This window comes from Mugil cephalus, chromosome 1 (genome assembly GCF_022458985.1).
Source record: "Mugil cephalus isolate CIBA_MC_2020 chromosome 1, CIBA_Mcephalus_1.1, whole genome shotgun sequence".
Lineage (NCBI taxonomy): Eukaryota > Metazoa > Chordata > Actinopteri > Mugiliformes > Mugilidae > Mugil > Mugil cephalus.
The window spans coordinates 34,105,953-34,119,007 of NC_061770.1; the positions used below are offsets into that span (position 1 = coordinate 34,105,953).

General features: G+C 40.9%; 1 protein-coding gene across 31 annotated transcripts in view; it reads right to left on the bottom strand.

Moving 5' to 3' along the window:
* ank2b (ankyrin 2b, neuronal) overlaps window positions 1-13,055 on the bottom strand; it is a 162,230-nt gene that overhangs the window by 65,942 nt on the left and 83,233 nt on the right. For 17 of the 31 annotated variants that reach the window (XM_047601173.1, XM_047601116.1, XM_047601057.1 and 14 more), the window contains exons 1-2: window positions 6,148-6,356; window positions 768-869 (exon numbers count right to left, since the gene is read on the bottom strand). In XM_047601173.1, the coding sequence (XP_047457129.1) occupies window positions 768-869; window positions 6,148-6,288 (243 nt within the window). In that variant the 5' untranslated portion in view covers window positions 6,289-6,356. Of the gene's footprint in view, window positions 1-767; window positions 870-6,147; window positions 6,358-13,055 lie in introns of those variants that run through there. The other 14 variants (XM_047601230.1, XM_047601223.1, XM_047601215.1 and 11 more) reach the window with 6 other exon arrangements.

Here is a 13,055-nt window from a genome sequence, read left to right on the forward strand (position 1 = left end):
TCACTGATCAAACATAATCCTCCTCCTGATGGGAATGCAGAGGCATCATTATATAATAAGAGCACAAAAAGGATGGGGGCTAATGCACATGGAACAACAACAATGAAACTAACTGTGACTGCGACTTAAGTTGGCGCAAACAATTAAATCCGCAATTAGACAGTTTAGCCATAATAAACCTCTACACTGCCTTCTCGGCGGTGCATTTAGCAACAGCAGCTTTCCACAAGAGTTGATGGAAACCAAACACAAGTAAAGACAGCACTGGCATTTAGTCAGTTAGGTGGACACAAAAAGGAGCATGAATGAATGCTAAATTTGGTCCATGAGAAGGGTCCACTTTCAAACTACAGAGACAGAAACTGGCAAAAATGAATGAATACTAAAGTTCTAGACTCAAGTGAAGAAAGATAAGACTCTAAATGTTGCTTTGTGTCTTCTGGACATGTAAATATACAGCATGTAGTTGATAATAAATTGTTTTCAATTTGTTTTCCTTCCTCCAAATGGCCTTATTTTTTTCAATACATATCATATTTACACTGTTAACTTAAAGTGCATTTTGCAGCTGGATGGTAAATGGATAAGTTATTTACCAATTCCTCGTTTTGTCTATTGTTATTATTATCTCTTATTTGGTTTCATTTAAAAGGCAAAATTTAAAGAGTGCATTATGTAGCATAGGTATGTTGGGGTACAGTCTATATGCGCTGTATATGTGAGTACGTGTGTGTTATATGAGTGATACATGAATATCCATATCTTACCTGATTGCAGGTGCTGATGTCGACACCCCCTTTCAGGTATTCCAAAACTTTGTCGATGTTTCCTGCCCTTGCCGCTCGCAGGAAACTGGTGTTACTGTCCGACTGGGGAAAAAAAGAACAGAAAAAAAAGGAGGTTTAGCCAAGTGATGCACCACAAGGACCCATCCTGGGACCTCTGCTATTCTGTTTATATGCATCTGAATGGATCTTCCACCACCATAAACAAGATCTGTTATATGTTATATTTCACTTCAATATTGTAAAAAAAAAATTAAACACAATTATCAACCAAAGCTTACATTACTCAACACCATTTTCTCTAGCCTTCCTCTCAAAGCAATCCCATTCCTGTCTCAGGTAAACGTTCTGCTAAATTCCAACACTCACATCTGAACATACTGACCATATGGCAAATTCTTAACATCTCTTCTGGCTTTAAGTATAGTTTAACTTGTCTTGATGACCTTTCTTCATGAGCAGGAATTTGGCCTAAACATTTGTTTATTACATCTAAGTAATTGTGTGAGTATTTAAACAGATTTTCTTTTCCTTTGTTCAGTGGTGAAAATGGCCTTCATTATTTCTTACATGTTTTACATACAAGTAAATAATTAATGGTTTGCTAATGGTCTAAATCACCACAGAGTAAAATATCACTGTGAATCATTATTTGCAGTAATTGTATACTTGTTATTCGAAATTTAGCTTTTCCTTAATGTGAGACAATATGTATGTCCCTGGCTGGGAAGGATATGCCCCCTGTTTGTTCTTGGATGCTGAGTGGACTGCAGTTGGAAACAGACCAGGACAGTGTGGAGGCAGAATGATTCAGCATTTTCCTCTGGGTGCCTTCACTAGAGCTAAATCCTGGCTCGCTTGCAGCTTGTTCAAAGCTCCACACTCTCTGCTCATCCTGTGGAAAAACACCGTGTGATGCTTATTTTTACTGCATTCAAGCTGCATTACTCGCTCTACTGGGAGGTCAGGGGTCAAACGAAAAGAATAATGTGGCACCACACCAGAGCTGACGCTTATCTTGCTCTGTTTGCTTTCAGGCTAAGAGGATGTTCTCTGCAGGCTATCAAGGTCAAAGTTTGCATAAATCTTCATTTACAGACATTTTTTCCCCCGTCAAATTCTGTGTCACCCTGCTTTCAATATCTGTTTCAGAGTTCAGAAAGAGCATGCAGCACTTGTGATAAAACAGGCACTGACGCAGCACCACTACTGATGCATACTTCTCACTCATACAAATAACCTGGGCTGGTGTTTCCAGCTGACCTGGAGTCAGCTGCTGTCTGAATGCTGCAGAGAACTGCACTGCATCACTCAGCGACACCAACACAATCACCTGAAAGGACCGAAACGATGGTTCTGCATGTTTCAGACTGCAATTTACACACACTGAAAGTGCTAAGTTGTATAATATGGACAGCCATTGCTTTCAGCTCACTGTAATACACTGCTAAAGTCGACTTGCAGAGACGTTAAGCTGTTTTGAGGTGGCCAGACCAGCTGTAAGCAGGAATATTTGAAAATCATCTACACTGGTCCCTGGATTGAGCTCGCAAAAATGACCTGTGTATGGTAGTTAATAGCTATTTTATCAGGAATGGTAAATGGTCTTGCACTTATTTTACTTTTTCGAAAACATTCAGAGTCACAGTGGCACATCTACTCATTGATTCACACAGCATTTGATCAAGGACCCCGTGGCACGTGGTCCATGTACTGGGGATCAGACTGATAAACCTCTGGTTGGTGGACGACCCTTTCTAACTATTGAGCCACAGCCATTGTAATATTAACTACTAGTACTACCCTCTAGAGTAGGTGTGTCAAACTCATTTTAGTTCAGGGGCCACATACAAGTAGGCAAGTAGCATAACAGCAATAACAACAACCACAGCTTAGTACAAAGAAATACAAGAACATTATGATAATTATTCTTTTACAAAACATGAACAACATAAACCTTCAGCACATCGCTGTCACTTAGATTCCTAAAAACCCTCTCGATGACAAGCAACCCTGAAAGAAATCACATTTTTATCACTTAAGCCAATCACATCTGTTAAATTATGTGAGACATAAACTGGAATCTTATAAGAACTCGCAAATAAACCCAATAAAGTATTTTTTTTGTGAGTGTGTGTTTCTTAATGGCTACTGAGCTAGTTACGTACAACAGTACTGTATGCTGTTTATGCTGGCAGGTTGCAGTAGCGGTTGTTCCCATAATCCTATAATTATATGAGCTCTTGGGCGTTTCTAATAGATACATGACTGAGTGTTTCTGACAGAGTCCACATTGTTTCCTAGCAGCGCTGCGCAAAGCAGCTACGGCCGCGATCGAGCTCTGACAACATCCTCCCGTTCCCCTCAGAGCCGCAGAGTCACATTATACAAGAGCTCGCCCTAATCATCTTTCTGCGACTGGCCGGTTGCCATGGCGACGCTTAGACCAACAGGACCTCAGACAACCGAGGCTGTTGAATAGAAACACTCGGAGAGAAAAGGAGGACTGTGGCAGTCTGCATCCTACGGAAATTCTTTCGTGACTCCTGGTTATAAAGAGCTTGTCACTCAGTTTGATGGAAGTGATGAAGTGCTGGCAGAAAGTTCATGACGATGACGACTGCGATATGCACAAAGTAAGATAAAACTACTGGTGCATCACATGCATTTGTTTTCACAAGCGTACCTAGTGTTTTGGAAGGTGAATGCATACCTATCTATCATGGGGAATGAGCATAATCTATTCAGAGCTGTCTGGGTGGAATAACAGTATCTCTGTTTACTAGCAACTGCTTGCCCATCGGTGCTGCCTCTGATATTAAAAGCTCGTTTGGGCTGCAGAGCACATCAGCTAATGAATGTGGTCTCTCAGTCTCGAGATTACCGCCACACTTCCATCAATGCAGGAAACAATATGAGGGATATAATGCGCACAGCATAACTATAACTTGTTCAAATTCATTATGCTTTCATACTACACTACATCCGGATGTACTTTCCCTCATTACTATTATGGTCAGGAACTCAACTGCTCACCTGTACGCAGTAACACACTACCCCGGAAGACAAATTCAAAAGCACCCAGGCTTGGTTCCGTTTAATCAGAGCTTTCCCCATGGACCTATTTGTGCATGATGAGTTTGGCTAAATTTAGATAGGACTGCATAAATTGTTGGTTTAGACAACTTTAACTGTATACCACCGCACTTAACAGGGTACGTATACACCATAAACGTACGTATATATGCAAGCAGTAGAAAGTAATTCTAATTCTAGTCCTTCCTTGCAAGCAGGAGGATATAACCGGCGCTTTGAAGCTGCACATGACTGTGGTATATTAGTGCTGGGGGGGGGGGTTACAGGTCAAGACACGCATGTCCAAAAACAGGATGGAATGTCTTCAGAAAGTTTTTCTTCCAAATCGCAGTGCAAAATACAGTAACAGGTCATTTAGTGATGCAAAAGACCAGAATTCAAAAGACCCCTTCTGAGCTGTGATTTGGTTTGTCCAATCTGGACTACTTTCCTTACCATGACATGTCCAAATGTCTGCTTTGAAAAAGGGGGCAAGTGAACAGGCAACCTGAACAAGTGTAGCTAGAAGGCGCACTGCACCTTCCACCCTGACCACTGGACTCTGTCCCCACTATGCATGGGGGTCCAGTGGCTCAGACTGCTAGTATAGAGCGGCCCATCTGGCTGCTACACCAGCCACTCACCCTGGTAACAGTGAAGTGACCAGACGATGATCAACACGGTAAAGAGCTGGTCAACACTATAATATATACCTCCTCCCAAGATCAGTGGGGCACTCAGCACCCACGGCTCAAGGAACTCCCGGGCCTGTGACGAAATGAGTTTCTGCCTTCTTCAGACCCTGGAGCTAAGTTCAGTAATGGTGGTCTCGTTTGGTCTATTGTCGGGATGGCTTGGAGGAGACGTGGAATGCATTGGCAGCAGTTCTGGATGAGGAGCTGCACCCAGGCCTTTTCTAAACATATTATGAAGGTGCCCATTACTAATTTGAGCTATAGTAAAGTTTTTTTTTCTAGATTTCAATCTCCCTTGCTTTCCCCACAGAAAATGTTACAATGAAAAAACAAAAACAGCAACACTGGGTCAGACTTAACAGGATTGAAGTATAGACTAAAAACCATGATATCTACCTAGGATACCCAGTTGTATCGTGTCCACACAAGTTACCACCAGATGCTTCCTTGGTAAAAACAGGTGGTGCAAGAACACATCCCGGTGTCTGGACTGAAACTGGCCAGACTATGTGCTTTGAACTGGAGCAGTAGAGAGTCTGATGACATTTCACAAGAACACATTCTGATAAATGCCCTTTAACTTCCCTGCTGCCTCTCTGTTCACCTACATCCACTTCTCCAATCCTAGACCTTATCACTCATACCACCAATTCACTCTCCACGCTGACTTTGTGCACTTTGTCACAGGCTTGTAGTAATCCTCATCTTGTTTGGTCTGTGCTTGTGCTTTAACGCTATCTGACTTCTGGACTAACCCTGACCTTTTGGCCTAATAGAAATGCTACGTTTTGATCTAATTTTCACCTGTTTTGTGTTGTATTTTGGGGTTTTGCTACTTGTAATTACATAGAAATTTTTTTCCAAACTGGCAGAAGAAAGTGGATACCATTCAAACATCTTCACTACAACTACACGTATCGATGTTCATAGCCTTTTCAGTTTGTCGAAGTTTTAGCAACACATACGGAAGGTCATCAACTGCAACTGCCTAATTTAGACACAAAATCCACCACTGACACATTTCTTTAAATGTTGCTCTAGGAAAAGACACACGTTAAAACTGGGTCCAGACTAAACGGCAGATTTATTTATTTTTTTGTTTAAATGTATATATTTATTTATTTGATTGTATTCCCAGCAGCACCATGCTGCTAAATGCAATAGATTGCTTTTCAAATTAGCCACAAGAGTCCACATGCTCCCGTGCGAGGGTACTTTAAGAACAAAAATGTCACACTGCCCTTTCAAGAGAGAGTAGAGGGGAAAATACCCCACCCCATCCCTACACACACATTTACACTCCAACTCCAAATTACCTCGGTAATTGCAAGGTACAAATCGGTATAAAGGCTGATAAATGTTTTCATCAGGGAGCAGCAGGCATGCTGAGCAGCTCTGCAAACAATCTTGTCGGTGACCAAAATAAAAATAACTCAATGTTCAAAAGTGGGAGCTGACATCCAAGAGATTCAAAAACTTTACTCACAAAACCCTTTCATCTGTGAGCAGATTTCCTAAAATACTCCAAAAAAAGCGTCACGGCTGCCTGAAGTTGTCCTGCCTTTGCTGCACCTGCCAGTGTGAGATCTTACCAGCATCAGAGGAGGCTGCACAGGAAAATGCTCCATGCAGTAGAAGTCAGGCAAAGCATTCTGGTCCAGGTTAGACAGGCTCCCAACCGCCCTGAGGCCCTTGTCCGAGCTGCACACCTTACACATGGCTGCATTGCCCATGGTGCAAGGTATTCAAGTCAGTCCCATGAGAATGTAAAGGAATCTTAGTGAGTGGATTTAATCACTCTAATAATCCCTGCTCTTGCTTCCCCTCCCCTCCCCCTAAAAACCTTACAGGCTACCATCCAGGAGGAGCAACCCCCTCGGTCTTGGCCAAACGTCACTCGTATTTGGCCTCAGTGGAACTCCGGTCCCTGTTGCAGCACTTGACTGGACTCAAGTCCTGTGACTACTGCCAGCAGTTAGCTCGTCTTCACTGCTAATTCCAACACTCTGACCATTGACTAATAACCTTCCCCCCTCTCCCCACCCAGCTATTTTTACACCCACCAGCCTAGCTATGCATGTAGAGAGAGAGAGAGAGGCGAGAGAGGGTGGTCAGGACAGGGCGGCATGCCAAACTAGCAAGAGGGAGGAGACATCATAGACACACCAAGTATGGACTACACCAACACAATGTGGGTCAAATAAGGCACATTTACTGCAAATCCATTGAAATGGAATATGAAAGACTCGCATTGAACTTTCACAGACCAGAACATTCAACACAGACTGCGTCCGAGAAACCTAAAAACAAACAAAACACTGTCACCCTTCAGAGGGTTTCACCAAGAAGATCAGTCCTTTACCATGTCTTTCTCTTCACCATCTTTACAGTGGTGACAGTCGTCTTACTCGATGAGAGAAGGTTTGGTTGTGACATCTTTGAGGGGTTCAAGTTGCAGCATTAACTTTTATGCACGAGGTGCACTGCAAATTCTTTAACTATTGCTTCCTGTCCCCAATGCTCATTATTGTTTTTCAAGTAGGGCAACTTCATTGTCTAATACCAGAATGAAAGTGTTCAAGTATATACCCTGAACATATACAAGCACACTGGTAGGTAACACTGTCGATATGTTGTTCCCTAGTGTTAGTGGTGTTGAGTAGCTCCTGTAACCGGCCTCTATGTGACCTTTTCCTAAATACATTCACCCACACTGCAAACTAAGACCTTCTTCTGAACTTCTCTTGTCTACTTCAGTCCAGTCAACATCCACACAAACAGAATCTGTTCAAATAAGACAATGCTTGGGACTATCTGACACGGACATCTTTGGGTAATGCCACCACACATCAGTTACAGACTAATTAAATATGAAAACTAAAGCATGAGTACTGGCGATCATCAAATTAACTGACCCCTTCTGGTGACTGACTTTCTGCAATAGTTTAGTCACTGTTCTTTGGCATTATGGTCAGCAACCCTCAAGTCAACGTTTGTTTAATGGAAACAGGCGTGGTATTTTGCTAATGCAGATTTGTGTCAGACTGTAGCCCAGAGCAGGGCTGTATTGATTCTCCCACACTGAATGCAAATTAAAGTTGCACAGACGTTTTCATGGCAACTGACCGGCCGTGCAGAATTAATGGCATAAAAGCTTCAGACTTCAGGTTCACTACGTATCCATGTCTGTCTTATCAACACTCAGATGTACAGTATGTTTTATGTATTTTGTTATCGGTGCGCATGTGCGTGTCCTTGTGTGTGACATCAGGGAGGTAAATGCCCCCATTCTCTTTACGCTCTTGTAGGTCACAATAACCTCACTGTTGAAGTCTCACCCAAACAGTTCTCATTCACTGAATATGTTAGCGTAGGGGGAAAGATTCGTCTTTGTCCAGAGCCCGCAGAGACCACATGAGAAAGCAGCTTTGGAGTTTTCTATGAATGAATGAACATGAAGTGAGTAAGCAAGCACATGATCACAAGCTCTGTAGATGCTCTAGGAACCATTATGGTCTACGTGACAAGAATTTCACCAGTCCATTACAAAGAGTTCTGAAAGCTAACATGTACTTGTTGAATTCTTGGGCTATGCAGTTAAATTTCCACATCCCAAAGCACAGAATAAATCATTTTACTCTGTGCCTCATAAAACAAAAGACAGGACTGTCTGGGGCCTGAAGATGGTTTTCCAGGAATTAAAGGCCAGTAAAAATGTGGTTTTCCTTAAACCGAAGCGTGGCCTCACTGAGTCATTGCAAATACTGCTTCTTCCCATCTTCCTAATCTTTCTCATAGTTAGGCAGATGATTATTGTATAATTTGATGGATGCAGAAATTGGCTAAGAGAGTTTATCCAAGTTCAGATTATTTTTTAAATTGGAAAAATATGTTGACTACTCTGACTACTCTCCAGACAAACTTCAGGTATTGTTTTGCATATTTCTTTTTTATAATTTAGGGTTCAAACATTCACTCACACATTCAAATTTTAAAAATCCTACTCTCCACTCCAGTTCTAAGCAAAAAAAACTTGAGTGGACCAAGTATGGTACCCTGTGGAACGCCACATGGAACACAATTAATCTGAAAATATGCCAAATGTCATATGCTTAATCTGTATAAACCACCATGCAATTACTAGTTTTCAGTCCAGTCATACTACATGATAAACTGGTGGTGTCACTACAAATATGGTAAATTGAAGCTTATTTCATCAATGATTTTACAGCGTTCTTACATTTTAAAAGATGTGATTATTAGTCCAAAGCCATAGGGCTCTATTAACAGTAACTTACTTGATACATGGTTTGTAATTTTGTATCTTTAGTTAAGTATGTGTAGAGGTATGAAATGTTCTCAGAAAGTGAGGGATGACCTGAGAACTGGAACCTGAGCAACTAGCCAAAAACAACTTTGATCAGATTATAAATAACAAACACATGACCAAGGCCAGTTCACTGGTTAACTGGTGTACCATGTTGGGGTCACATTCTCTGCTGCAGATGTAAAGTGAGAGGAATGACCTGCTTCTCTTATGAAAATATCAGGCCTTCTGAACCGCAGTTGGGCAGGTGTTAAGTGGCAGGGACACATCCATGTAACACGTGGAGGTCACAGCTGAGTTTAACATGGTAACATAACCTTGTATGCAGTGTGGAATGTTTTTACATGTACAGGGCATTCAGTGAAATACTGAATGTGGTATACATGGAGAAACAAAGAAATAATAAACAGGGGAAGGCGTATTAAACATTAAGTGAACATCATTTAATTCATCCCTAATCACTGTAAATATAATGTTGCGTTGATCAGTTTAAGATCATTAAAGAAGCAAGAAAACCCATGGTTCTGACATGTCAACTTGTATCCTTGTAAAGCTTCATAACATACTTCCTGTTATTAAAATGAATGGCAGCTAATGACTACGGTTGTGTATCTAGTCGACCATCACCTGATGTAGACACCAACACAACATTTGGATTTAATTATGGGTAGCATTTCAACCAATACCAGAAAACAATAATAACACTTGTTTAGTTTTACAACTCTAAACTCTCAGCTCCATAGGGCCTAGATGTACTACTCTTCTCGCCATTACCATATAAAATGCAGCCAAATAGTTTGACTGGCCTGAGAGATCATTGCTTGAGCCTGATTAGTTTCCGGTAGAGTGACTCCAAAACTACTTTCCAGCGCAAAACCTTTGTCGGCTTTTGTCCAGGTTGGTTGAATCTTTTGCCGTCGTTTTAGCACACTGTTTCTCCACTGCTGAGCACTGTGAAACGAAGCAACAGATAGGGAACTTCTGATAGTCATGTATCCACAATGAAGGACACGCTTGCAGTTAGCATTAAATGCTAGCACGGTCAAAGTTTTGCAAGTGACCACTTTCAGGTTTCCGCTCATCACACCGCTCTACCACCAATCAGGCCTTTTTAGTTTCATTAACCTTCTCCCGGCTGTAATTTAGTTAGTGTCACTTCCAATCGCCCCAGCAAAGAGCCATCACCTGCCAACACTCTCATCCAATTAGGTCAGCCAGTAGATGAGATCCAGGGTAAGAGTGTGCATGTGCCGTTTGGCTGTTTGAGGGTTAAGACTTGTTGTGAGGGAAAACAGTACAATTAGGTTGTAATAATAGTTAGGATTAAGGTATGAGGTCAAACCTGGACTTGAAAAAGAAGTTCATATATGTCCTTTAAATGGATAAGGGTAGACCTCACACCCCAACCCTAGGGTTAACCCTAACCTCATGATGCAAACACATGCACACACACTTTTTTGTCACACTGTTGCTTGGTAATCCACCGGGCAGGGGAGGCGCAGACGACGAACGCTTTTAATCTGCCATCGGCCATATGGCCCGTTGGCTACGGGAGGGAGGAAGGACGTCGGGTAAAGCCACTTGTGCTGCTTTATGTTACTACTGTGGGGGGAAATGTAATGTGTGTGTGAGTCTACAGTATAAAGGAAGGGATTTACTGTAAAGGGAAAAAGGAAGGAGAGATGTTTTAGTCTGACAGGTTTGTACTGTGATGGTCCATGTGTTAATGTAGGTGGTATCATGTATATTAACAAGAAGACATCTTTCTTTAATATAGATCATAAATGAATAATATTACCCATCAGAAGAAAAGATTGTGCCAAAACTAAAATAAAAGCACCAACCGCTGCTTACGTGAGCTCCAATACGAACTGATCAACAGGATGTGTTCTCCATGTAGCAGAGTAATGTAACGCAGCAGGGGGTGCAGTCAGTTATCCAGACAAACACAAATCTGGGATTTACCGTTTAACACACTGTATCAAACATGTGGATATATGTATTAATCAGCATCAAACACGTAAGTACACCAAGTCTTGGTTAGATAGAGTCTGGCCGCACAAAACTGGCTACGCTACAACACAACTGCTATTAAAAGAAGACATGAATTATAGAAGTTGGAGGGAAACGTTGCTATGGAAACACAGATTTAGAAAAGGTTTACTTTTCCATTTGCTTCAAAGTGAAATGGCTTCTTCTGTGTTAAACCTTAGTATCACTGAGAGATGACGGATGCATGGATGTCTCTTTATTTCCAAAAAGACAGTGATGATTCACAGATGTTTAAAAGAGCAGGAACATTATTTTGCATAGCAAACTTCAAAAGTGTACAGTTTTTCTTTTTCAAAACTGATGTCTTTATTGGTTCGTTTACGGTTAATCAAGATTAAACCTCTTTAAACTGTATAGTCACAGTTATTAGCATATTGAGACGGCAGGTCAACAGTGAGTCTTTAAGTGTGTTATTAATAACAGTAAAACTGCTCATTGAATTGTGTCAATAGTATTCTGGCATAGCACCCTAACAGTTATAATTTCAAGGATACTTGAAGCATCTTATTGGTTGTTAGCTTTTCTCGGTCAAATTTTTAGTTTTCACAACAATCAAGAACAAATTCCAAGTATTTAATTCTCCTCGCAGGAGTTTCTGTCCTCATTGGTCAGACTTCAGTAACAAAAAAAATGTCAGAAAAGTACATGGATAGACACCACATAATGAGATGTGACTGAAGTTGTATGTTTTTCCTTACATTGACTTAGCTACATTGAATTAGCTAGAACAACTTAGTAAAACTTGTACAACATTTGTAACAACTCAATACTAACTGTTTGAACCAATCTAACATGTTCTAACATGGAGAGTGACAATAATAAATTAATTTGAATTCTTTTGTGTGCACAAAACGCTCACTTTTGGACTCAGTGAAAAAGATTTGACAAAAGTCAAACTGAACCAGACTGGGTTTGGTATAACCAGGTGCTGCATTAACTGACTGGTTGATGCCTGATTGTACTGGGCCAAATGTTGTAGATTTAAGCACTAGACACAGTCGTGTAGCCTCTGTAAAACCATCTGTCTGAAGGAACAGCTGAGTCACCTCAGACACTCTTCGTCTTGTACCAAATTCAGGTACGCACACTCTACATGTCACAGTCACCTCATACATGACTTATCCTCACGCCTTTCTCTGCCATATTGTATCTCAACAATGCTGTTTGTGTATTATTTGTCTTCCTTTTTGCTGTATCCTATTAGTATTATTTCTTGTGATGCTGGCCCAGTTTCTCTAAGTGTATCATACAATTTTTATCACATCTTATCTTAAAAATAACATCGGCACAAAACTACCTTCAGTTAGAGACATGATATGAGGAGCACAGAAGGAACAAATTTCCAAGACTGGGGTACAGCCACTGTATGAACAGTTAACTATAATCATTTGGGGGAGTTGTTATTTGACAGTCAACAGCAGAGAGAAGAAATTAGTGAACGGGATATGATGCAGGTTTTTATGATATGAATGTTTAAATTCTTCATAAATGTCCATTGTATCTCATTCCCATAAGTTTATTGACAGATTAATTCAGGTGAAAAATGTAAGAAAGGTTAGTCTGTACCAAGGACATTCTTCAGGTTTTACTGTAAAGGGTTAAGACTAAGATTATTGGGGGACAGCATTAGGGTTGGGGTTTTGACTTAGGGCTATGACTTAGGGTTAGGGCTATGATTTAGGCTTGTGACTTAGGGTTAGTACTTAGGGTTATGACTTTGGGTTGTGACTTAGGGTTAGTACTTAGGGTTACAATTTAGGGTTATGACTTAGGGTTAGGGTTTAGGGTTAGTACTTAGAGTTTACTGTGATTACTTTGATTTAATTGCACAGTGAAACATAAGGAGTTAAACTATTCAGTGAATGGTACATTGCTAAGTTGAAAGGCAAGGAGAAAATACACAGTTGTAGGTACAGAAAATGGTGTAGCTAAAGTCTCATCATAACCCTTGCGACCTTAGCATGGCATCTTACAAAAAAATAAATAAAATATGAGAGAGATTCTACTGGCGTGCAGAGGGATGTTGAACCTGCCTAAAATAGGAGGCCAGACGCCCACAGACCTGTTTGAGAGACGTAAAGGAGAACAGCTCTGCAGAAGGAAAAGGCAGATAAGGTAGAA